The sequence below is a fragment of the Tachysurus fulvidraco genome, chromosome 14 (genome assembly GCF_022655615.1).
Source record: "Tachysurus fulvidraco isolate hzauxx_2018 chromosome 14, HZAU_PFXX_2.0, whole genome shotgun sequence".
Lineage (NCBI taxonomy): Eukaryota > Metazoa > Chordata > Actinopteri > Siluriformes > Bagridae > Tachysurus > Tachysurus fulvidraco.
In genome coordinates this window covers 21,737,393-21,764,869 of record NC_062531.1, presented here as the reverse complement: position 1 = coordinate 21,764,869, position 27,477 = coordinate 21,737,393, and the positions used below count along the sequence as shown (strand labels likewise).

Here is a 27,477-nt window from a genome sequence, read left to right as displayed (position 1 = left end):
TTTAATGGTTTGGAGGCTTGACACGGAAGTGTGTGGCAATCCGTAGATCTGCAAGCTATTTTAGGTGTGTTTGACTTAGTGTGTATTAGGTGTAGATCTGCGCAACGTCTGTCGCCACTAGCTGGCAGGCTATCAATATGGATTGCTAGTAAATAAAACCGTTGCAACTAAACAGGTTATAGGAGCCCCGAGAAAGGAGATGTTATGTGTTCTGATGGAACAGTTTTTACACACATTAAAGGTTGGTAATTTTTGTTATCTTTTCTGTAATCAGGTTGTTTATTGTTGAGTGTTTGACAGCTGCCGGTTTAGTGTTTTTATGTTCTTAGCTGTTAGCCAGAGTCGCTAAGGCAGGTGCAACTGACATCATATTGTATTGTATACGATTGGCGTTCGTAGCTGTTACATTTAAAAGAAAATATCTAATTCACCATCAGTATAAATAGGACGGATGTCAAGTGTTTTGATTTTCTTTACTGAACAGTGTTATGCCAGTGCATTTAAAAAAAATAAATATATATATATAGATTTGACCTAAAATCCGAGCTTCTGTAGCTAACTGCCTAATGACTATGACTGTGCATGGGGATAAAATATGAACTGTGGTTTAAATACAGATAAAATAATGGTACTGTATCAGATCAGAATCAGAATCAGAATCAGGTATATTGGCCAAGAGCGTTTACACACACAAGGAATTCGGTTCCAGCTGCTGTTGACTCTCAAAAGTACAGACATAAATAACACTATACATTTAGCCTGGACTATACGAGAGAAAAACAGACTATACGAGACAAGAGAAAAACAGACTATACAAGACGAGAGAAAAACAGACTATACAAGACGAGAGAAAAACAGACTATTCAAGACGAGAGAAAAACAGACTATACAAGACGAGAGAAAAACAGACTATACAAGACGAGACAAAAACAGACTATACAAGACGAGACAAAAACAGACTATACAAGACGAGACAAAAACAGACTATACAAGACGAGACAAAAACAGACTCTACGAGACCAAACAGATTATACTATGCAATACAAAACCAGACTTACAAGACAACTGACAATGGGAGACAATACAGACAATGGGAGACAATACAGACAGGAAAATAGATATACCAAATATATGACAGATCAGTAAATTACATAAAGTTTGAGAGTGCATGGTAGTGGAAATAACAGTACTGTGTGTCAGGTACGATAAAGAGTTTACTTAAGAAATTTTTGTACAATATACAGCAACAGTAGTGAGTGTAACATGTAGGGATGATGTCATGACTGACAGTTCTGATACTGAAGTACTTATAGATATGAAGCAGGGAATATAATTGGTTGTTAATGAGGGTGATTGCTTGGGGGAAGGTATCTGTATCGTATGTTATATTATAATGGGTTAAACTACTCCAGTCTATGAAAGTCTACAAAAAAAAAATATATTAATAGGTAGGTTTCATGTTTATTTCATGGTTATTTGCTTGTGAACAAATGTCAGATTATATCTGCCCCAGTTAACATAAGACAGATACATAGAATCACACAAAGAAGCACTTAACGAGGCTGGTGCTGATTTTTTTTGTAACACATTTTGTATACTTATGCAGCCAATCAGCGACAATCATGTCACGTGACTGCACAGGGCGACACGCCCCTTATATTTAATCTCTTGAGCTGATATATTTTTTAGTATTATTAAAGGTGGATTGAGTAATTGCACTCTGTTACACCATTCAAAGAATAACTATAATTGAATATTAAGCAAAACATTTAAAAAAAATGAATTTTATAATAAATTTGATTACAAAAGCACTATCCATAATCCACTATCCATAACACAATGTCGTCATTAGCGCTTTAGCTATTTACCTTTGTGCTGTGATGATGAACTAGCTTTACCTCAGCAAAAAGTTTCAATAACTCTATATTTGTATTAAACGTTTTTTTTTTTAAAAATAATTCTGGAGTAAAATGTCCTTTTTAGCATGCTGAGGTCATTTTAGCTTATATTCAAAATTGTTTGAGGTTTAGTTTACGATGTTAGTCTGTGTTTTTGGTAATAGCAGTTTAGATTAGTAGTGAACATAACTGGCTGTACAGCAGGACAGTTTCTAGCTAATGGTAGGTCAGTCGTCTTCACATTAAAACTTATTTTAAAGTAATGAATTCAGTTCAAACGAGTAATGACTGTGACTGAGGCGGAATATTTACTTTGTTATCCTTCAAACCTAACATTTCAAAGTAAACACACGGTGTTCAATAAAAGTCAAACAGAAATACACAAAGGACAGATTACATAACTGGAAGTCTACTGATTGAAACGAGAGGGTTACAACTTTTCTGTTTTGCATGTTTCATATTCGGAGGAAATGTGGCACGAAGCCTATAGGGCATTAGAGAGTTACTAAACAAATGCTTGTCTGTGTCTCTGTGTCTGTCTGTCTGTCTGTATCTGTGTGTGTCTGTCTGTATCTGTGTGTGTCTGTCTGTATCTGTGTGTGTCTGTCTGTATCTGTGTGTGTGTCTGTCTGTATCTGTGTGTGTCTGTCTGTATCTGTGTGTGTCTGTCTGTATCTGTGTGTGTGTCTGTCTGTATCTGTGTGTGTCTGTCTGTATCTGTGTGTGTGTCTGTCTGTATCTGTGTGTGTCTGTCTGTATCTGTGTGTGTCTGTCTGTATCTGTGTGTGTCTGTCTGTATCTGTGTGTGTGTCTGTCTGTATCTGTGTGTGTGTCTGTCTGTATCTGTGTGTGTGTCTGTCTGTATCTGTGTGTGTCTGTCTGTATCTGTGTGTGTCTGTCTGTATCTGTGTGTGTCTGTCTGTGTGTCTGTGTCTGTGTGTCTGTGTCTGTGTGTCTGTGTCTGTGTGTCTGTGTCTGTGTGTGCGTGCGTGTCTCTGTGCGTGCGTGTCTCTGTGCGTGCGTGTCTCTGTGCGTGTGTCTGTCTGTGGCATTAGAGAGTTACTAAACAAATGCAACCGCTTATCTGCCTCTGTGTGTGTATGTGTCTGTTTGTGTTTTATGGGTCGGGTGGGTGTGTCAGGTGGGTATGGTTGGTCGGTCGGTGGGTGGGTGGGTGCATGGTTGTGTGTGTGTGTGTGTGTGTGTGTGTGTGTGTGTGTGTGTGTGTGTGTGTGTGTGTGTGTTGGTTGACTGTGTATGTGTGATGGGTTGGTTGGGTGTGTGCAGTGGTGGTTGGTTGGTTGTTTTTGTAGGGGGAGGGTGTGTGTGTGTGTGTGTATGCGTGTGTGATGGGTTGGTTGCTTTTGTGCAGGGGGAGGGTTTGTGTCTGTGCGTGTGTGATGGGTTGGTTGGGAGGTTGATTTTTGTGTGTGATCGTGTGTGTGGGAGGGTGTTTGTGTTAGTGTGTGTGTGTGTATGTGTTGGTTGATTTGTCAAGACCGTTTGTTTAACAGACCTTTCCTTTGAGTATTCTTGTCTAACAGGACCACAGACTATTACATATCCTCTAATGGCTTGTGATGCTTTGTGTTCATTTAGAAATGTTGTGCTGTAGTAGTCATTTCTTTTTACTAATAATATCGTCCCTTAGTGTAATGCATGATGCCACGTGATGTTTCCTGTAAACACTTCATTATCTTTTCATTGCTTAGGGACGTGTGTGACGTGTGAATGACTTTATCTTTGTCTCCACAGTCTGATTGAACTGTGTGAGGGGACCAAGCAATGAATAAACCCAAAATGGCAACAGAGAAAGGGTTTGTGATCTCTCTCTCTCTCACACACACACACACACACACACACAGACGCACACGCACACAGCCACAACACACCAACAAACATGAAGGATTACTATATACTAAGAAAATTATTAAGACATGAATACTATAGAAATACAAATACTTACTGTGTATTCCTGTCAGAAACTAATGGTGCATAAAGTCATGTCAAGAAGCTTTTATTGTCATTTCTACCATATGCTGTATATCTGTACATGATGAAATGAAACATTTTTCAAGGACCTTGGTGCTATATAGAACAACAGAGGACTACATAAGTCAACAAAGAGCTACATAAAACAAAAAACAACACATCTAAGGACTAAAAAGTAAAGTGCATATTGTGTAGCCTAGTGTAAACAATACAATTCTACAGGACCGATAAAATAAAATATATAGTGCAGACCAGAGTACTGATTGTAATACTTTGTGCCAATAGTGATGAATAAACAGTATAAGGGGGTTGTAAACATGTGTACACTTCATAAATACACAAATGCAACGATTAAATTGAGTTTGAGGATTGCTAAATCCTCTTGTGACCAGCTGTTCTTCGTAGAACCTTTAAATCCTAAATCATTTTGACAATGTTTATATTGTAAACACAACTTATGCTGGGTATCATTTATCAATCTTTTAGTAAAGGTGGGTGTGAGTGTGTGAGAGTGTTTGTGAGTGAGTGAGTGTGTGTGAGTGTTGGCAGGCCGGCCAGGTAAAAGAAAAAGTTTAAAATTTCTGACTGAATCTAACAACTGCTCTTAGGCTTCCATTTCTGTAGTAATGTTCTTCACATATTAGAAATAAATGTGTCAGATTTCTTGCTAGTGAGAATTTCACCTGAGTTAAAGATGTGGCATGTTTGAGGGAGCTTCAATTCATTTTCCTTCAGTTTCCCTTTATGTAAATGTTTATTATTTGGTCATAAACCTGCAACTAAAATCTGGGTGTGCGTGCGCGTCCCTGTGTCCATCCCTGTGTGTCACCCTTTTTCCTTGTGTGTCGTCCCTTTTTCCTTGTGTCTGTCCCTTTGTCCCCCCATGTGTCCCCCCATGTGTCCCCCCATGTGTCCTCCCCCCGTGTGTGTCCCCGTGTGTGCGCAGCATCCCCAGCAGTTCCCGGGTGCTGATGTTACTCGGGCAGTTGGAGAGGTTCAATGTAGAGACTCTGCACCCAGACAGCGAGGCCATCAGACAAGTGACCGGCAAAATCCTGCACCTCATCCAGACTCAAGGTGAACGAGTCCACACAGTCCAGCACTCCTGGCATAACCAGATCCAGACACGTTCGTAAGGAATAAAACACATGTTCCTGTTACTGTTGATATCCTGTTAATGTTGGTACATATTGTATGATACTGTTCGTTTATTAGTGTCATAAGATGCTAGTCTCAGTGGTCTGTATTACATGCATTCCAAGGCATCCTTTCAAATTCTCTAAGCACACTTTAGAGGATGGGACTTTATACATACTGTTATTGTTCAACATCGAACAAAATAAGGCTTTTAAACTTCTTATTGGCTTTTACTGTTACATACACATGGCTGTCTCATCCCCACCCCTAAACTTGATATTATCTGAGTAAGCCGAAGCTGCTCTGTAAGCTCTATGCTAAAATCTCCCCCCTGTGAACTTTCTGACGCACCTCAGTCCCTGACCTGACTCGCTGTAACCGTATCCTTCATATCCCTCATGTTTCCAGTGTCTGAAATGTGAAGGATTGTAAGTCTCTCCTAGCTCCTGTTTCCTTCTCCTGACCCGTTCACACTCGGGCTCTGACGTCACCGTGCATGTCTGTCAATATTTTCACCGTAGGGGTTAGAACGACAGGCGGGGCTTCGTGCACCATGAGGCTAAGTGTTAGCCTGGCTGATATGTTAAGCGTGTATGCATGTGACCAAACGTGTGTACCTGTATGTATATACTGTATATATGCATAGTCGCACGAAAGTGTGTGTGAAAGATAAAGATGGACTACAGCAGTCGCAGAAGGAGGGATAGATGCGTTCAGCCTCTGTACAGCCCTGGTAATTACTAATAGCTCAAAATGGTTAGGATTTAAACTTAACAGGCTTTATGCTGCTCTGTTTCGTATTTGCCGCTTGGCATGTTATCAAGTTAAACGACGATTAACAGTTTTTAAAGTCACCCTGGCCTTCTCAAAGACGATTTCACCTCCTGTTCACTTCTGTCATTATATAACATTGGTCAGTATTTTACTGTGACTGGATTAAACCAACTATCATGAATTTCATTTCGCTGTGCAGAGGAATTTCTCATTTTCTTAGAAATATGACGTCATGTGTTCATCTAAGGAAGCAAAATTCCTGTTTGCTAAACTGATTTATTCAACCTGTTTAATACTTAATGTATTTCAACTAAACAAAGCACCAGATTATTATAAACCGCACCACCAAGATCGGATAATAATATCCGAGTTTAACATGTTATTCGGTAAATAAACTGCACACGTCACACACTTCAAGGAATGTTTTGGAAATATTAGCACGATGTTGGTGTCCGTTACTCTGTCACCGTGAATGTGCTGTGTCTTAAAGAACGATCTGTGCTTGTTTCGCTTCACTGAATCGTGTCCAACAGCCCCTCAGCAGCAGTCTGTTGTGTCACCGGCTATTTGAGTAGCGCAGTATGTTTTTTATAAACAGCTGTAAATCAGCAGGCAGGTATATGATGTGTGCATTTTAGACCAGACTCACTCTTTGTCGAGCAGCTCGCGCTTGGCTATTCGTGCTGTGATATAATGAGGCTTTAAAGTACGGGAGAAGGTGCTGTTTTAAAAATCGGAAAGGGTTGTTAGGAAGTGATGATCAGTAATTGAATACAGGGAAGTGATGACAATCAGTGAGTGGAAACAGTGCTGGTTAATGATTGGTTGTTGGGAACAAAGGTCATAAGGGATGGATTATTTGGAAAAACTTGTAATCAGCGATCGGCTGTTTGGGAAGCAATAGTGATCATTGATGGGTAGTTTAATGACAATAATAATCAGAGATTGGTCAATGGGGACAATAGCGATCACAGATTGGTAGTTTGAGGGCACACTAGCGATCACAGATTGGTAGTTTGAGGGCACACTAGCGATCACAGATTGGTAGTTTGAGGGCACACTAGTGATCACAGATTGGTAGTTTGAAGGCACAATAGCGATCACAGATTGGTAGTCTGAGGGCACAATAGCGATCACAGATTGGTAGTTTGAAGGGTCAATAGCGATCACAGATCCCAGTGATTGGTTACTGAGTAAGAACTAATGACCAGTGATTGGTTGTTGAGGAAGTAGTAGTGTTCACTGATTGGTCAAAAAACATAGTAGTGTTCAGTGATTGGTTGTTGTGGAAGCACTAATGGTCAGTGATTGTTCATCGGGGAAAAACTCCCCAAAACTTGTGACAAGTTGGCAAAACCGATCAAAGCAATGCATCCTAGTCAGTACAGATTACCCACAATGCACTTGCTAGTACAGTTGTGTGTAAAGCAAACTTGGATCACTGAAGTGAACTAAATCAATACAGTTTGTGCTGTGGTCATGCTTCCTTTTTGAGGGAATAATAAACTCTTCAAATTTTTAACAAGATCAGTAAATAGGCTTGCAAAGGGGCGGAAAGTTTCCAGTAAATTTCCGGAAACTTTCCACAGGAACTTAATCTGGGGACTTTTAGAAATATTCCAAATTGGAAACTTTTCGGGAATTTATGGATATTTTCGGGAATTTATGGAAATGTATGGGAATTTACTGGGAATTTATGGAAATTATTTGGAAATATAGGGAAATTTATATAAACAATATCATATACAAACATAAATAAACATTTTGTTTGGTCATAAGCAGACATGCATGCAAGGTAATACAAATTTTAAAAATGATGTCTTGACTGATTTAATTGTAAGTAGAACTTTAATTGATTCTTTCATCGAGTAACACAAACGCATAATAAACATTATTATGCTTGTAATAAATATAATAAACGTAATAATTGTAATAAACATATTTCCCTATGATTGCTGTAAAATGAAAGCATTCCCCACCCTTGCCCTTCTAAAAAAAAAAAGGTCTCCATCAAAATGTAAAATTAAGTCTTTTTTTCTTAAGCTTATTAGGTCTCTGCTTCTGTGGTAGTCAAGGCCTGGAAAATGCAGGTGAATCCCCACCTTAAGTGATATATGGAGGATTTTTATTTCATTTCAGGGGGGAGTGAGTGTGTGTGTGTGTGTGTGTGGGGGGGGGGGCATCAAATTATCTGTGCATGTGATAACACTCCTAAGTTACTGCTTATTAAAAGTTAGTAAGGTAGTTATTAAGTTTAGGTATTGGGTGCAATTAAGAATTTAGAATTAGGTAATGCAAAATAAGGCATTAATATGTGCTTAATAAGTACTAATAAATAGCCAATATTCTATTAATATTCATGCCAATAAGCAACTAGTTAAATGACCCTAAAATAAAGTGTTACTGTGCATGTTATGGAAGAATGCAAGTACATGCAGGTGGTTTGGCCTCAATGGCCTTCCAGTAAGCAGAGTGCAAGTGACCGAGGAATGCAGGGTACAAATTCAACATAAATTGCATTAAATCTTGTTGTTATAAAATTATGATGTAAGAGTTTTGGGTTTTTTTTTTAACAACATTTAAGGTCCTTGTTATAGGAAACTTTGCATTTTTTTTTATTATTAAATTCCCAGTTTATTCCCATATATTCTCGTTAATTCTCATGGAAAGTTTCGAGCCTTGAAAATTCCTGGAATTTTGCAACCCTGTCAGTAAATAATGCCTATTTTGGGAAAGATTTTTGAAAAGTCGCTCCTTTTGATGTACAGTTAATAACAGTTTGTGTTTTGGCATCTCTACTTGCATGTTTTGCCCGTTGTTTAGATGTGATGAAGCTTGTTTCCACTGTGCTCTATTTCAAGCTCTGTCAGCGTGCACCAGACTCGTCTCTCTGAATGTAAATCAAAAGTAAACACGGCTAAACTTCTGCTTCTACTTCCACTTCCCTGTTACAGTCACTTTATCCTCAGCTCTGACCTTGTTGTGAAGATACTGTACTTGTGGCTTTCTTCTTCCTCCACACAAGAACAAGAAGACAACAGGGCCAGTTACTATAGTTTCTCCCGTTCTTGTTGGAGTAGTGACACGTTCAGATGGCTCAGATGTTCGAGAAAGGTGATCGTGAGGCTGTAACCGGACACTCGGGGTTCAGAGCTTGCTCCCTGTACATATTCTCCTGCCTGAAACCTGATTTACACGTTTGAAACATCTAACATGGGAAGCATGTTTCAGGGCTGTGTGAAATGTTCTCCACATCCAAATAAATACAAAAATGAATCAAAATGAAGTATCAGATCGGTACAGGCTTGGCTTGAAAGCTAAGCTGGTGTATCAGTGTTATTATACACTTGTGAATGTTGTGTGTTATTGGGTTAGTAACTAAGAAACAGTCCGAGCTTCTGTTTTTTTTCCTGCTGCTGTGTTACAGAGAAGACGCATAAGGAGATCATGGCTAAAGGATCGAGTGGGATGGAGGTCATTCTGTCATCCCTAGAGGTAAACTCTATTAAAGGAAAAGAAAAGAGACAAATAATACACACACACTTCTTATATTTCATACAGTGCAGCGCATACAAAATCCCACAATGCACTGCAGCAGGTGTCCAATCTAGTTACTATATTAGCATTATTATTGTCACTTATTATTATTATTATTATTATCGTTTATTTTTTATCTATATTGTATTTATGCAACAGCATAAATGGTGTTTGTTAAAATGAAATAAATTCTTATCATTTCTCTTTTTTTTTCAATTTTTGTTAGTTTGTCTTTTATTGTTTTTTTTTTATTTGTTTACCGAATCATTTCTTATATATTTATTTATTCATTTAATAATTTGGTTATTTATCGTTGTTTATTTATTCTTTATTTATTCATTTGTCTTTCATTTGTTTTTATTTATGTATTTATATTTATTTATACCGCATCTATATTTTACTCTATCTATGGCTTTATTTTGCACCACAGAACACGAGGGATTTACAGACGACTCTGAACATCTTGGGGATTCTGAATGAGCTGTTGACTGTGGGTGAGTTTAGTAGATTTGACATTATCGTTACGTCTCGTCACCTTTTTGTATTTTGTCATGTTTGCATTTTGTGTGCGTAGCTGTAAACAGATTAATAATATGAGTGCAAGCACGTGTGTGTGCTTATGAGTGTGTGTGGAAAAGAATGAAACATATAAAGGAAACACAAACTTAACAGTCAGCGTGTTGTGTAGGTGGCGGTCGCAGGATCGGAGTGTTTGTGTCTAAAGGTGGAACCGGAATCCTCATGCAGTTACTGATCAGCTCAGGTAGAGAAACGTCTCCCAGTGAAGAGCTCATGCTGCAGATCCACTCTCTGCTGGCCAAAGTCGGGCCTAAAGGTAAGAAAAAGACCCACGTAAACCTCCAGCCTGTTTATATATGATGAAGATGTCTGAAAAGCCTGAACTTCAGTAATGACACGATGACATGTCGCCTGATTTCCTCTGTAGACAGGAAGTTTGGAATTAAAGCCCGGCTGAACGGGGCTCTGAATGTGACCATCAACCTGCTGAAGCAGAACCTGCAGAATTACAAGCTGCTGCTGCCGTGTTTACAGGTGCTCCGTGTCTACGCCAGCAACTGTGAGTACGACTGTCTCCAATTGGGTTTTATAAATTTATAGATAATCAGCTGCAGGTAAAAGGTTTTTGTTTGGATGGTTGTTTATTCCGTAATAACTTGCCCCAGTATTGAGCACGAGTGGGTATTTCAAGTCCTCCAGGATTATTATTATTATTATTATTATTATTATTATTATTATTATTATAAATAAACAAATAAATAGATAGATAGATAGATAAATAAATAAATAGGGAAAAAAATAGATAAATGAAATTCCATTTTTATTTATTTATTTATTTATACACTCTGCAAGTTGCATTGCAAATTTGAAAAAAATTTCAAATTGAATTTTGGCTGCAACAATCACAAAGAAAACAAAACTCCTGAAGGGATTGGTGCACAGATTTTTGTTTCTTACTGAATGTAATTCAGACTCATTTGCTAAATAGTCCACATATAAACCCACAGCTGTTTTATTTGTTACTTTTTAATATGTGTCTGGAGCAAACCCCGAATCGTTCTTATTTCTGTCAGCAGCAGTGAACGCTGTGTCTCTGGGAAAGATCGGCGTGGTGGAGATTATGTTCAAAGTCATCGGCCCCTACAGCAAGAAGAACACCACACTGCTGAAGTACGTGTGACTCCTGGGTTTCTTCACTTCACTGGGTTTCTTCACGCTCACAGTCTAAAACAGTCTAAAAGAAACACTTGGAGCTGTAGCGACTGCGTGATGGATGTAACGTAGATCTCACTCATTTGTCCCTTTTTTTTTTAATCACAGAGTGGCCCTTGATACTTTGGCAGCGTTGCTGAAAACGAGTAAGTTTTCATTTTTATGAATATAATGAAAGAATCAAGCGATCCTGCTGAACGTGTTCATAGTGTCGGTTCTTTTTGTTTATCAGAGATGAATGCAAGGCGGGCGGTAGACAGGGGACACGTGCCAGCTTTGCTCGCCATCTACCAGGACTGGCATCGCAACGACACGCGCCACAGAAACGTTCTTATTCGCAAAAGCATTCTGGGTTGCATCAAAAACATCACCAACCTCAAGCTGGGCAGAAAGGCCTTCGTCGACGCAGACGGCATGAGGATTCTTTACAACACTTCTACTGTAAGAACATAACGTCTTGTGTCGATGGCTTGTAGTCTGTTGGCATCGAATTATACATAAGATCTATCTGAACACTTTGACATCTGTTGTGTGGAATATAGAAGGTCTCCTTGTTGCTGTTATATGAAAATAAGCAAACGATACCCTTTGCATCGGACCTCATTTCCACCACATCGTCATTGTTTTGTTTTGTTTTGTTTTTTTAAAACCAAAATCACACACCCCATCTGTATCGTTCCTTGAATATTACAGCATTTATGTGAGACTAAAATGATCTAATGCCTTTCTGCTATGTTGTGCAATGTTGTACGTTATCCTGTCTCATTATTCTGTCGATCAGGAGTGTTTAGCTGTTAGGACTTTGGATCCTCTGGTTAACGTTTCCAGCCTGATCATGAGAAAGTGCTTTCCAAAGAACCGCTTGCCTCTGCCCACCATTAAGAGCGTCTTTAATTACCCACTACCCTACGTTCCAGCCTCCGGACCCGTTGCTCAACTCTACAGTCAGCTACCGGAGGGTAAAATGCATTACATACACGTGCAGAAAAAGCATAGAACAAATGGTTAGATCCTGTATCACATCCTGTGTGTTGCAGTGGATGACGTTTTAGACGAGAGCGACGATAACGAGGACACTGAGATCGATACGGAGAATGAGGAGGACGAGAAGGACCACAAGTCACAGGTCACTTCTTCATCTTTGAGACCGGAATCTTATGTCACACCTCAAAGTCCATGTTGAAATCTGTTCTGGTTAAACATAGTGACCTTGTGTGCTTCACATTGCTAATACTCAGAAATTGTAAATTACTTAATAAAACTAAAATAATAATCAAAGCTTTTTTTTTTTTTTAACATAATTTCAATGCAGAATGATGACATCGAAACTGATATCAACAAACTGCGACCCAGACAGTTACCCATACGCCCATTCGATGAGCTTAGACCTTTTGAACGTTTCTTTCCGGAATTTTCTGAGGATTTTCAGGTAAGGATTTTTCATTCATTCATTCATTTTCTACCGCTTATGCGAACTTCTCGGGTCACAGGGAGCCTGTGCCTATCTCAGGCGTCATCGGGCATCAAGGCAGGATACACCCTGGATGGAGTGCCAACCCATCACAGGGCACACACACTCTCATTCACTCACACACTACAGACAATTTTCCAGAGATGCCAATCGACCTACCATGCATGTCTTTGGACCGGGGGAGGAAACCGGAGTACCCGGAGGAAACCCCTGAGGCACGGGGAGAACATGCAAACTCCACACACACACAAGGCGGAGGCGGGAATCGAACCCCGACCCTGGAGGTGTGAGGCGAACGTGCTAACCACTAAGCCACCGTGGCCCCCAAGGATTTTTCAATTCAATTCAAACATGGAACAAATGGTTAATATAAAGAATAATATAAAGATTAATAGAATACAAAATTCAAGATTAATATGAGATAGATGTAGTTCACAATGTGTATGTATTTATCCCCAATGAGAAGTCTGAGGTGACTCAGGCAGCAGTAACAAGGAAAAACAGCCTTAGACGGTAAAGGAAGAAACCTTAAGAGGAACCAGACTCAAAGGGGAACCCATCCTCATATGGGTGACACTGGAGGGTGTGATTTATAAAAATACAGTCAAACAAATGTTGTATAGATGCAAAAGATCACATGGAGTTCACATCTCCTCTTTAGTATCGCAGAGTCTGACTGGAGCTGGTAAATCTCTAGATTTCTCAGGATCCTCAGATTTGCCTTTAGTTTAGCTTCAAATGTCCTCCGGGAATAATAGTGTCTGTCTGTCTTGTTGTTGGTCTATCTATATATCTATCTTTCTGTCTGTTGGTCTGTCTGTTGGTCTATCTATATATTTATCTGTCTGTCTGTTGGTCTATCTGTGTGTCTGTTGGTCTATCTGTGTGTCTGTTGGTCTATCTATCTTTCTGTCTGTTGGTCTATCTATATATCTATCTGTCTGTTGGTCTATCTATATATCTATCTGTCTGTTGGTCTATCTGTCTGTTGGTCTATCTCTATATCTCTTTCTGTCTGTTGGTCTATCTCTATATCTCTTTCTGTCTGTTGGTCTATCTCTATCTCTTTCTGTCTGTTGGTCTATCTCTATATCTCTTTCTGTCTGTTGGTCTATCTGTCTGTCTGTTGGTCTATCTATATATCTATCTATCTGTCTGTCTCTGTCTGTCCGTCCGTCTATCTATCTGTTTCACAAATCTTTTTAGAGGTTCATGATTATACTGTATAGTAGCAAAGATGGGAATCAGGAGCCTTCTCCTTTTGCCTCTTTACTTCAACCCTTCTTCCTCTTCCACAAACATCTTATAAACTTCATATTCATCATAGTTTCCTAAACCAGAGAAGTAAACGATTTGCTTAGACATCCGGATGAACTTTTAAAAAGTTAAATATAATAGGGAATATTTATAACTGTGCCAATGTTCGACAGGCAGTTTTGTTAAAAATAAACGTTCATTTAAATGATTACATTTAATATTATTTACACAAATCTTTTTCGAATCATTTAGGTATCATTTTACTTATATTCATTACTGAATCATTTAAATATTTATTATATGTATATTTTTTAACCATACGATTTGAATGAATTACAGAATACATTCTCTCGTATTCGCAGCACAAGAACGATTTTATTACGATTTTACGATATATTTTTGTTCTGCGTGACTTTACCGAGTGTGCCAGTAATCCTGTAGCTTTCTGTCACAGAAACAAGTACAGGAACAAATGCAATGAACTGCCAGCATCCAAGCGATCACGATGAGGCAACATATCTGCTAAATTCTTCTAAATCACTGACTATTGTATCTTTAAAAGCCGCTAAAGCTTTAGAAATTCTCCAGTCGTAATATATGGAATTGTGTTCGATCTTCAGGAAAAGTTTCACCACTTGTTTTTTTTTTTTTCTGCACCCAGTATTATGGGAACTGCAGATAGAAGTACATTAGTGATCTCTGATCGATATCATATGCACTTCTTTATTAAATTACTCTCCTTCATGGGTGTTGAAATTCTTCCAGGTGATTAAAAAAGCAACATACACCATGATGTACTGCGGCTAGCCGTTCACCTTGAATGCCCTTTCTTTCAGGACCATGATTTCGAGACGAACAAATCCACATCCCCTCCCACCTCTGAGCATCCCAAGCCCCAAAAACGCTCTATAGTCATCCCCACGGCTCAGACCACACCCAGAAACAAATCCTCACACCAGAACGAGGAAGAAAAAACGGTTGATTTAGACAGCATCAAAATCTCCAAAGCTCCGGAGCGAGAGCTGGTACACGGTCTGAGCCGGCTGCTTCTAGAAACCTCTGATCCGGTGAACGGAGGAAGCTGTGTGGAGGTGGGGCTTCAGGAAGAGGGCGGGGAGCAGGCGGAGCTAGAGGTGCCTGACACTGCCGCACTTTTGCCTCTGCATGACCCCGATCTGTACCTGGAGATGGTGAAAGGAACATTCTCTGTGCCCGGGTACACTGAGGTGGCGTATCCGGATTACTTTGGTCACGTGGCACCTTGCTTTCGAGAGCACATTGTTGAGCGGGTTTACGGTGTACAGAGGTGAGTACCTTCATTACAACCATCCGCTGCTCTTAATCTGGCAGAAAAGTTACCAGACTTGTATTTTCCTTCATTACATAACGTTTACAGCATTTAGCAGACGCCCTTAAGGGATTTGAACTTACAATCTTGGTAGGCAAATACCACTAGGCTACCACGTCCCTAGCTAGATAACGTATAATGTATATAAAATATCATAAAAGTGTCATTTCTGATTCTGTTTTGGGATTCTGGCATAATATTGTGTTCTGGTGTTTTTCTGGAGCTTCTAGATAAATCGGGGTAGTTCTGGGCTAAAGGTAGTGGCATTTTGGCTCTTGTGTGGCTGATATCTGTGGATTTTAGCACTGTTGTGGGCCAGTTATGGCTGATTTCTGGTGACATGGTGAAATTGTGGCTGAGTTTTGTTCTGCTTCCAGTATTGGTCTGGTTGACTTTTAGCGTTTGGGCATTTTAGCATTTGGGCCAACTTTGGGTCGCAATTCCGTGTCGTATGTGAACCAAAATCAAAGTCAAATCTCAGCCAGATGCGGCCCAGAGCCAGTATTGTATGTTGTACAGGAAATCTGACATGACAGTTCCACAAAGACTCATTTATCTGCAAAAATGAGGCCGAATCTATCTATCAAGGTACTCAGATACTGTAAATATGCAAATTAGACACACCCTCACCCCATTCATGCCCCACCCCTCTCTACCAGTGTCATAATAACATTGCAAAGTAAGGAGATCCTTAAAAATATTTTGGTTTGCAATAACAGTAAAAAAAAAAAAAAAAAAGGGGGTCGTTAGGTAGGTCTTTTTTTTTTTCTTTCAAGTTTCAATGTAAAAAAAAAAAAAGTACAATTTTGGTGATGGTGATTACGTAGGTATGACTTTAAACAAATTAGCGTATCGTGACGTCACTGACTGGGTCTTCAACCCATGCCTTCGGGCGCATCATTGCAGACCTTATTTTGATGCTGGCCACAGTTTTTCCAGAACTTCATGCTAAGTTAAAGCGGTATCGAGCTGTTTTAATGAATTTTTTAGATGTATTATGGTGCCCGAACCCGTATGACTTTGAATGGTGACCGCGAACATTTTGTTTACTGCAGCCGCAGCCATCATTACCCAGCGTGAACCGTTGACTCTGACGGTGAACGAGAGTATGAGACGAAGCGAACGCACAGGCCACAGTGTGACATCCGGTAACCGATAGTGTAAACATAGATGACGTCACAGGTTTTTATTTAAAAGAAAGAACGTAGCCTTCGTTTGTATGTAGGCCTAGGCAATTTATATATTTACACTACTTACTAAATTATAATTAATATTATTTTATTGCTTTCGCATTAGTTGTTTGAAGAGTAAAAAAAAAGCTCGGTCTTAACACAAATTTAAAGGATGGCCTTACTCTCATGACGTAATAACATCTTTCTCTTAGTGCAGGAAGTAACCATTACACTAATAATAATTGCTAATACTAATTACTAATAGTTACACTAATAATATTTAACGTAAAAATTTAGGGTTATTATAAAATCAAATCATCGCGGTGTAATTTAACCGTTTTTTCCCAACAGGGCAAAAATCTTCCAGGATATCGAGAGGCTCATTCACCCCAGTGACATCATGGATAAAGTTGTGTATGACCTTGACCTGCAGAGGTCTGTGCATTCATGCTGTAACAGTTAATCGAATATGTTTAATAATTCCCTTTTAAAATCAAAGAAGCATTTAAAGTAAAAATCTCTGGCAATTTTTTTTTAGCTGTCCCTTAATCGATGACGACGAGTCGCTGAAGTTCAACTCGCAGTTTGAATCAGGGAACTTGCGCAAAGCAGTTCAAGTCAGAAAGTAAGTACCGGATCGGATTGGTTTCCCATCACCCAGTACGCTTCTTTATAAAGCAATTTAGTCTATCAAAAAATTGTAGGAAATCTTCCATGAACAACAACGTCAGTGTTGCTGCATGGGACGTTATTAAGCTATAACTCGATCATTTTCCGTTCACTTTAGGTGCGAGTATGACTTAGTGCTAAACTCGGACATCAACAGTAACCACTATCATCAGTGGTTCTACTTTGAGGTGAGCGGCATGCGTGTGGGAGCACCGTATCGCTTCAACATCATCAACTGTGAAAAATCCAACAGCCAGTTCAACTACGGTGAGCTACGGCCAGGGCTTTTACTGTAAAAAGAAGAAAATAAACTGTGTGTCAAAGCAGCTCTACATCTCAAGCCATTGACTTAACACTACAGGCAGTGTAAACAAACCCTAGTACAAACAAATTTACCGCACAAATTGTTGAATGGCTTGACTGAATGATCTAAAACCTGTGTGTACCGAGTGTGTAGTAGTCTCTCTCTCTCTCTCTCTCTCTCTCTCTCTCTCTCTCTCTCTCTGTGGTGTTGTGTTAATGTGATTATATATAAGTATACTGTGTGTACTTGATGCAGGCATGCAGGTGCTCATGTACTCGGTACAGGAAGCGATCAGGGGCAGCCCGCGTTGGGTTCGCACTGGATCTGACATCTGCTACTACAAGTAAGTTTTGCTTTATTCCAAATGCACGCCATTTATTCATCCCTTCATCCATCCCACTTATACCTCTTATTCTACTGGGTCACAGGGAGCCTAGATAGGCCATGCCCGACTCTTAGCACAAGGCAGGTTACATCCTGGACAGGATGCCAGTCCATCACAGGGCACAATTGCATACACACACACACACACACACACACTACGACCAATTTAGAGATGCCAGTAAGTCTACACTGCATGTCTTTGGATTGGAGAGGAAACCAGATTACCTGGAGGAAACCCCTGGCACACAGGGAGAACGTGCATCCTCCACATGCATGGCAGAGGTGGGAATTAAACCCCCAACCATGACTTTAGCAAACGACCCTGACTTTACTAACCACCCACATGCACACCATTGTAGGGCAGTGAGGGTTAAGTGCTTGAGCAAAGCATTTAACCCTCACTGCTCCAGGGTCGCTGTATCATGACTGACCCTGCGCTCTGAACCCAACCTACGGAAGTTTTGATGTGTGAAGAAAAGATTCGAAATCGGAACTTCTTATTTGTAAATCTGAAACAGACTGTAGGTTTTTGTATAGAATTATATTTCTATATTGTACCACATCATCAATGACTTCTCAGATCTGACTGGTACTGGTGTTTTTTCCATAAACTGTATGCCAGCGGTTATACAGAACACTCAGCAAGTTGTTGGTTGTGCGTTACTTGGTAACATGACATGCTGTGTTTGGCATTTAACTACAAAGTAGTTGCATCTCACCCTCTTGTCATTCTATTCTTCTAGCATCACTCTTAAGTTTTCTTCCTCTTCTAATACACAGGGTGGATTAAAGCACTGTTTCCGTGTGAAAATATTGATCGCATATATGAAGTTATCGACAGAACCCTGTATCGTGTCAATAGAGAGGTAGAGATTCAGATTTAAAACATGCTATCTCAGAGCTATAATCTATTTCCTGTGTAAACAGGAACCATTTCTCACGGAGCTCCATCGCAGCCGGGGGTCAGAAGGGCAAATCCTATTACACCATCACCTTTACCGTGACCTTTCATCACAAGGATGACGTCTGTTACTTCGCTTATCATTACCCGTACACCTACTCGACCCTGAAGGTATCGACTTAACCTCCTGGCCTTCTGTCCGTTTCTTGACGCTCTGCTTTGTGTGTCGGAGACCGTGTCCGTTGTGATGATGTGTGCTGTCTGTGTGCGTCAGATGCATCTGCAGAAGCTGCGTGCTCTGTGCACGCCTCACATCTACTACAGACAGCAGCAGCTTTGCAAGACGCTCGGAGGAAACGACTGCCCTCTGCTGACCATCACAGCCATGCCGGAGTCCTCTAGCAACGACCACGTCTGTCAGTTCAGTATGTCACGCAGGCTTCTTATATTTATGTGGACCTTTTGATTCATGCTATGTGACACCGAATCCTCTTGGCTTTTAGTTTTGGTTTTAATAAAACCTTTTTCATTAAAAAACCTACACCAACATTTGACAACCCCAAGCACACACGCGTGCACAAACACACAAATATACACACATACCAATCATTCTTAGAGTCTTTCAGCAACACAAATTTTCTCTTTACTGCAACTGAAACATTTTGCAACTCATACTTGCCCTCAGACTGTGAAGATACGCAAACATTCTTATCCCTGTAATCAAAACCTGAACCTGACGGCTGTGGTGTGTGTGCAGAGAACCGCCCTCTGGTCTTCCTCTCGGCACGTGTTCACCCCGGAGAGACTAACGCCAGCTGGGTGATGAAGGGCACGCTGGAGTTCCTGATGAGCTCCAGCCCTCTGGCACAGAGCCTTCGAGAGAGCTACATCTTCAAAATCATCCCCATGCTCAACCCAGACGGAGTCATCAACGGCAAGTATGTACACGAGCACAGACACACACCCAGGCATCGATACGAGTCTAGTACACAGAAGGAAGAAATAGTTTTCCTGTAGTTTTTGTATAGTTTGGCCATTTCTATCTTGACTCATTTTTTAAGTTTATTTTCATCATTTTGTAATCGTATGCTTCTAAAAGAATGTCTGTAGAATCTGTTAAGCATCTGCCATTAACACCAGAACCACCATCGAACAAACAACTGTGGAAATGAAGAGGTTCTCTATCCATATTTAGAGATAAAAAATTCATTGAGTTCATAAACCTTTTTTTTTTTAAATATATTTTAAATTGCTGTGGTGTTTGATGATAGAACATGATACTGATGTTTTAGTATTTTTCTGTACTAGCGATTCCTCTCTTACTAATTCTTCATGTTTCTGTGTGTAGTCACAGATGTTCTCTAAGTGGTGAGGATCTGAACAGACAGTGGCAGCAGCCCAGTGCAGAGCTTCACCCCACCATCTACTACACTAAGAGTCTGCTGCAGTACCTCAGTGCTATCGGAAAAGCACCACTGGTGAGGCACGGCGTGATATTTTCTCTCTCTCTCTCTCTCTCTCTCTCTGTGTGAGACTTTCTCAGTGTGTAGTTATTCACTTGGAGGTAGTTATCTTTTATAACTGGGGGTGGGTGAGTGTGTGTGTGGGTGAGTGTGTGTGTGGGTGATTGGGAGGGTGAGTGTTTGTGTGTGTGTGTGTGTGTGTGTGTGTGTGTGTGTGTGTGTGTGTGTGTGTGTGATTCTCTCAGTGTATATTTATTCACTAGGATGTAGTTATCAGTTATTATGCAGTTTATTACAGTACGTGTGTGTGTGTGTGTGTGTGTGTGTGTGTAGGTGTTCTGTGACTACCATGGCCACTCAAGGAAGAAGAACGTGTTTATGTACGGCTGCAGCGTAAAGGAGTCGGTGTGGCAGACCAATGTCAGTGCCAGCTCCTGTGACCTGCAGGAGGACCTGGGATACAGGGTAACACACACACACACACACACACACACACACACACAAAATATCCATTCGATATTTTGATATACAAAGCCATAAAAAATGATTTGCCAGTTGCCTTCTCAAGCATAGACTAAGCTAACGGAAGCCTGTGGCTGGCTAGTGTCACTATGATTGACAGCAAAGAAACACTAAGCCCCTCCCACTCACTCACAAGTTCCTGACTACAGAGTGAAAGCTTTGTTTGTTTGTTTTGAGGAAAGAGCTCACATCACATATATTTATTCACATGTAAAATAATGTATGAAATTAAATATATTTTCCCCAAAATACAGAGAACATAAGAATATAGGACAAGGAAATAAGATAATACGAGCTTATTATAGCAGTGTGTCGATTCACTTTCCTGGGATGTATCTTTTGGAGTTGAATTAATCCTAATTTTTCCATATCGTCGCTGTCGGGGGGAATCCTCGTATCTCCAAAACCGTTATTTTTCATGAAATTTAAAAAACGCTGTATCTTATCTGCAATGCACAGGGTTTAGTCCGTGTTGCAGTGGATAGTCTTGCGCTAAATTCCTGTCCTCAGACGAGCACCAGGACTAGCGTTTTGGGGTCAAGATTTTTTTTCTTCGAGCCCAGTGTTTTGAAGACATTTACCTCCAGAAGACGTGTTGATTCGTTGCGACTCTTCTTGAGGAGAAATATGCCGCGAAGCTGTCCCGCGGAGTGAAGAAGAGGTGGACAGTCGAAGTGTCCAATAGAGTTAAGAGATTTGCGCTCAAGCTATTTTCAAGACTTTAGATTGGTTAATAACTTGTAAAAAATAACAGACCCACGTGGGGACTGACCAATAGCATCGATATGTGAAAAAATATGAAATCGACAAAATTTGGACATACGAGGATTCCGCCCGACAGCGACGACATAGTGACTCGGCTGCCTTCTAAGCAAAACCTCAGCAAAAATAAATATATCATTTATCATGAAATGTCTTCAAGTTCAAAGTCTCAGTGCTATAGTCAAACATCAGAGGCTAGCATACTATTTTTACATGTGTTTGTTAGACTCTCCCTAAGCTGCTCTCTCAGCTGGCTCCAGCTTTTAGCTTGTCCAGCTGCAGCTTCGTGGTGGAGCGATCTAAAGAGTCGACGGCGCGAGTGGTGGTGTGGAAGGAGATCGGTGTCCAGCGTAGCTACACCATGGAGAGCACGCTGTGCGGCTGCGACCAGGGCAAATACAAGGTACAAGGCATCAGTTGATTATTAGCGTAATGGAAGTTTAAAATATCACTTTTTTACTCGTTTACTTTTTCCTGATTACAATCGGCAGCTTGGTCAAAAGATTTTCAAGCAAAAAACTTCAAGCAAAGCTGCTCAGTTAAAGGAATAAGTAAAGGATCACACCTGAGCTGATTATTTCCCAATACCATTTTATTGCTAATCCACAGCTCGAACTGTTACAAATCGATGACATAAACGTCTCCTCACAGAAACTGCTTCAACAACAGCCATTCGGCAAATATTACCAGATTTCATTCCTTAGCAAATGTCGAATCATGTATGGTGTAATGGTTTAGGATCAGATTTAATCTCAGGGGAAGTCTGAGAGACGAATTACTACCTGTTCTCACCTGCGGTATCGCTGTGATGTAAAGACTTTCTCTTTCACACACACACACACACATTCACACTTCGTCAAACACACACACACACACACACGCACACACACGTCATTTTACCAAGAACATGGAAAGCTTAACCGAGACTGAGAGTTCTTAGAACCGAGACTCCGCTCAACTGATTCAAACGTGGTTTTTTTTTTTTTTTTTTGGTCCATTTATTATTAATACTAGATCATTTGTCCCTGCATATGTGCTGTTTCTATAGTAACAATAACATACTAGAACTGAGCATTAACTTGTTCCAGCTGGAACCTACCTAAGAAAATAACACACCCTCCTTCTGACCAATCAGATTCGAGCATTCGGCTGCACTGCGGCGTAAAGAAACGGACAATTTTTTTGTCCAATCGTATTTAAGAATTCCTAAGCGCTGTGGTTTAAATGGATATGATTTTCTCTTATCAGGTCTTTTGCAAACAACAACTTGGCCTTCCCTGAAACAGGAAGTTTGCTCAGAAGATGGTGACTCTGAGGCACAGTGCACTTCACACCCCAGTGAACTTAAAGCCAACTCCAGACCACCGAGATTAGTTTGGTTTCACGCTGGATTAAATGTACTGAACTCTCACGGAGATCGCCTTCGGTCCGGAAGACAGAGCGATTGTGACGATGCCCTTAGGTTTCGCAATTTTCAGGGCATGCAGAACGATCTTATCAGAATGAGGTGGTGACGTCTACGTTAATCTATAGGTCCTCACGGCCTTAAATTAATAGCAGTCGCAGGCTTTCTGAAACTCAGGCTCCTTATGTTTAACTGGTCAAACAGGTGAGGTGAGGTTTAGGATATAAGAAGGAGTGTGGGAGAGTATTATTATTATTATTATTATAAGAGGAGAGGAATCTGGCGGTTTCAGCTGTGTAGACGCGCTTCGCTGGTACCCATGTTGTAAACTGGTAGATCTTGTGAGGTGTTCCAGTATGCAGTGGTTAGAATCGATCAAAAGTAATCCAAAGAATCACACTGGGTGAACCAGTGAGAGGATCATGGGGCCCAAGACATGTGTGTCTGTGTGTGACTGGATGTGTACGTGTCTTTACGTGTGCACGTGAGTATGTGGGTCTACGTGTGCGAACATACGTGTGTGTGTGTGTGTGTCTATACTTGTGTGTGTGTGTGTGTGTGTGTCTATACTTGTGTGTGCACATGTGTCTGTGTGTACGTGGGTCTATACGTTTGACCAGGAAGGATGGACAGGGAAGGATGAGGCAGAGTTTAGTCAGTAGATGGTGCTGTAGGTCAGTAGATGAGTCGACTGAAGACGATGCTGAGATCTCGGGTCTCTAAATCAGTGACTCATTCTGCGTGTTCTCACAGATAATGGCTCCTCATGAGAGACTAGAGCAACATGGCTGAAGTATTCTGCAGTGAAAAGATCAGCATTTTGTGTGTGTGTGTGTGTATAGGGTCTCCAGATTGGGACGAGGGAGCTGGAGGAAATGGGAGCTCAGTTCTGCATGGCTCTGCTCAGACTGAGACGCCACACTTCACCCCTGGAGCTGCGAAACCACAACACACACCTACTGGATGGGGAGAGTGATCTAATAGATACAACCTGCAATGTCACCTGGTACACACACACACACACACCTAAATACCCTGTTCCTCTGTTTACCAGAGGAAACCACATTCACACACACACACACACACACTCGGCAGAACGAACAACGTTTTGTGGCAGATTAATGATGAAGGGAAACGTTTCTCATTGACAAACTGAATCCCAATCAGTTAAAGCATCGAGAAGCGGCGATGCTCGAAAACAGAAAGGGATTTGATCCTGCAGGCATAATTGCTGTGATGGAGTTAAATATAGGTCAAAATAATTTCAACATAATGTTGTTGAAGTTTGTAATTCAAGTTTGTAATTTGTTGTGCAAAGTACATACGGAAAACCAAAAAAAAAACAACATCGAATTAATCCACAATGACAATGGTGTCATTTTAACTCCATAAACTAAACAGCAGACTTTCATAGACATAGATTTTATACATTTAGTTTACATGAAAAACATTCATCTTTTCCCCATTTCAGGACTATAAGAAGCCTTCGGTGTGCAAGAGATGCACGTTAAAAAAAAACAAAAAAACAAAAACAATCATGACAGTAATAGCTTGAATGATATCAGTGTCTAGAAGCTTCTTGAGAACGCACCTCTGCTCCTCCCAGCTTGTTTACTTCTTTAATGGATGACCACACACACACACACACACACACACACACACTCTCTCCTCCGTTCCTCTTCTAATGGCCAGCAATACTTGAGGAGCTCTCAGTCGCACTGGGCTCTGCACACTTGAGTGAAGTAAGCGAAAGCACTCTAGCCACTCTCCTCATTACAGCCGTCTAATCACCTGATCCGAAAGGCCGCTAATCCGGTTTGAGGCGGCCCCCAGCGTCTGGCCCCCCTCGCCTCCTCGTGTCTCGTTGGGATCCAGTTTCTCACCCCCTCACACCATTAAAACCATTAAAAAGCCACTGAAACCAGCCAAACCACCGGGCGGCGTGGAACACACAAAAACATTAAACCATTTAACTGCTGAACAAGAGAGCCATAAAACCATCATCGCTTTATTGTATTAGAGAGAGATAGAGACAGAGAGAGAAGAAAGGAAGAGAAATGCACTGATGTTTATAAACCACTGCACAATCCATAGCCACTTTGGGTTTTCGTTATTCAGACCAGCAGTGATGTTAACGGAGTCGACTCGGTTTAGGTAATTAATCCGTGAGCGTTCACGTCACGTACAGAGCAACACAGCAGCTTGCTTTACATTCACACTCCTATCCAAACAACTGAAGAAAACCACCACTAACCAGGTGTGGTTGATCCTAATTAATAATTAATCATCTAGGAATCACACAGGTGATTAGTTTACATAAATCATAGACTGTGTAAGGTTAGTTAAATGGTGGCGCTAAGTACTTTTTCTTTACTCTGGTGTATTAAATCACAAGCTTTACATCCGCACTTCAACATCCTGAAGTCTACTTATATTCTACTTACAATACTGTCATTTGCCAACAATATGAAAAGAAAAAAAAAAAATTCGTAAATTCTTTTGTTCATTTCACTGAATATCAGTAACACAAGTTACTTCCTGTTATCGCTACTGCTTATCGTTATATATACTGTAATATACCGTCATTATAGAGGAACAACAAAGTGCTAATTTTCACACGAAAACGTAATATTTTAAATAGAAATAGAAATTTAGATTATAAATATAAAATACAAATGTAAAATAACAGTGTTTGTTTATTTTTAGCCATGGATTTGGTAGAACAACACAACTAGCGTTCAAGTTACTGTGAACAAGCAATAATTATTAGAATAAGTGCCTTAGTGCTGATGTTGTAGAAAATTATTGAAACCCAATTTTTATTTATTTATTTATTTATTTTCCTTCTTCTTAAAACTGCACATTACAGCTACATGAATTCCAGACTGGCTTTGTCAGACCCACATGACAACCTTTACCTATTTAATAATTAATATTCTAACACACTACTCCTCCTTGAGCTCGACACTTTCCGGCCAACCCGGTTGATAATAAGCTAAGTAATGGATGGAAGTAAAGATAAAGCAGTTGTATACATTTTCTCGTATAAATGTATATAATTGTAAACCTACATTATCAGTTCAGTGTATTATCGATATACGTACTATATTTAGGTTGAGAGCAAGAACCAGTTTTAGCAAAAACCAGATCCAGTTTAATAAGTAATGAAGTGACTGACTGAATAATGTCTGTGCTTTTATCCCGTATTTTAACCCGCAGCCCCACCACTTATGTGATGGAGGAAGACGAGCCTGCCTTTATAGAAGACGTGGACTACAGCGCCGAGAGTGACAACGAGAACGACCCTGAGCTTGAACCTGCCCATCTGGACCTGAACTCGGACCCTGAATTCAACCACCAAGACTCTCTTACCTGAGAGCTGAGATCATATATAGCATACCAAATTCAGCTTTAACACACAACCTACAAAATACCAAACGACTTATTTACTGATACCGGTGTACGTTAATTAAGCTTCATTTTCATTTCTATCAATCTAACCGAATCGTATACGTATTATAAACATATCTTTCTGTTAATACTATAAGGTCAAATTAACAAAAGTTCTCGACTGCAACATGGCCAATCCACAAAAAAGAAACCAGACACATGTAGAACGTCCTAAAAGTAGAATTTAAGTAGCTACGCATGAGGTAAGTGTGAAAAATGCTAAACGCCTTAGCGATCTCAAGTCATTAAGAACAAATGAATGGTGCTACATGTGGACGCTTCACTTTCACCATGTTCACATAGACTACTGCGAAGCTGCCTTTCTCTTAAACCTTAAAGCATTGACATTATATCACCACATAATATTATATCATTCTAATAAAGTTCCATTGCAGCACATTGTACAGGATTGCATGGCATAAAAAAAAAAAAGACACGCACACCCACCACCATGCTTCATGCCGTAATTCAACGTGAGGAATGTAGTACCGGGTTTATCTTCACATCACTCGTGTGTATTTGGATGAAACAGGTTACAGTATTGGATCAGTATCTCATCGGTCAGGGTCTGATCTCATTGGTCACGATTTCGCAAACGAAAAAGAAACAAGACACTTTAAGCTCTTTTTATTTTAATTTCTATGTGGAATTATTTCAGTCCTGTTTGTATAACATGTGCATGACTCTTGAATGTCGCATTTTCTAATTTATTTTATTTGTTTTAAGGGTTTGTCTTGGGAGGGGTAGGGTGGCTGTTGTTGCTTTGTGTGTGTATGTGTGGATATGTCTTGAATGTGTATGGGAGATACATACCAAAATTTACTTGGTTTTAGAAATGACTGTCTAAACCCCTGACTGAAGTGAAAGTAATAAATATTTAAGTGAAACTTTTTTTTGTGTGTTGTCATTTCTAAAATATGGTAAGCGATGGTAATTTTTTTGTTTTTCACATTTTATTGTTTGATTAAAAATGATTGAGGAACGGAGAAGGAAGGAGCGTGTTAGTGCCGATCTTTAAGAATAAGAGTGACTTGTAGAGTTGCGGCAACTATACAGGGAAAAAGTTGATGAGCCATACGATGAAGCTGTGGGAAAGAGTAGTGGAAGCTAGGTTAAGGAAGGTGGTGGAACTTTGTGAGCAGCAGTATGGCTTCATGCCCAGAAAGAGCACAGCAGATGCAATTTTTGCTCTGAGAATGTTGATGGAGAAGTATAGGGATGGTCAGAGGGAGTTGCACTGTGTGTTTGTAGACTTGGAGAAAGCGTATGACAGGGTGCCAAGAGAAGAGCTGTGGTACTG

At 40.2% G+C, this 27,477-nt stretch overlaps 1 protein-coding gene across 6 annotated transcripts; it reads left to right on the top strand.

Moving 5' to 3' along the window:
- Window positions 1-40: 40 nt before the first annotated feature.
- Window positions 41-27,068, top strand: agtpbp1 (ATP/GTP binding carboxypeptidase 1). 6 transcript variants are annotated; one of them, XM_047823191.1, is made up of 26 exons: window positions 41-241; window positions 3,654-3,715; window positions 4,837-4,967; window positions 9,229-9,296; window positions 9,769-9,832; window positions 10,027-10,173; window positions 10,285-10,416; window positions 10,934-11,027; window positions 11,178-11,215; window positions 11,302-11,510; window positions 11,851-12,028; window positions 12,107-12,195; window positions 12,382-12,498; window positions 14,634-15,103; window positions 16,669-16,752; window positions 16,856-16,942; window positions 17,105-17,253; window positions 17,546-17,633; window positions 18,602-18,746; window positions 18,850-19,000; window positions 19,333-19,513; window positions 19,924-20,053; window positions 20,372-20,503; window positions 21,549-21,725; window positions 23,570-23,733; window positions 25,947-27,068. In XM_047823191.1, exons 2-26 carry the CDS (start codon window positions 3,684-3,686, stop codon window positions 26,101-26,103), a joined length of 3,414 nt encoding a protein of 1,137 aa, XP_047679147.1. In that variant the 5' UTR covers window positions 41-241; window positions 3,654-3,683; the 3' UTR covers window positions 26,104-27,068. The 6 variants fall into 6 exon arrangements, with proteins under 6 accessions (XP_047679147.1, XP_047655651.1, XP_047655653.1 ...); XM_047799695.1 differs by lacking the exon at window positions 3,654-3,715; XM_027166931.2 differs by lacking the exon at window positions 41-241 and having other exon boundaries at window positions 3,635-3,715.
- Window positions 27,069-27,477: the final 409 nt, after the last annotated feature.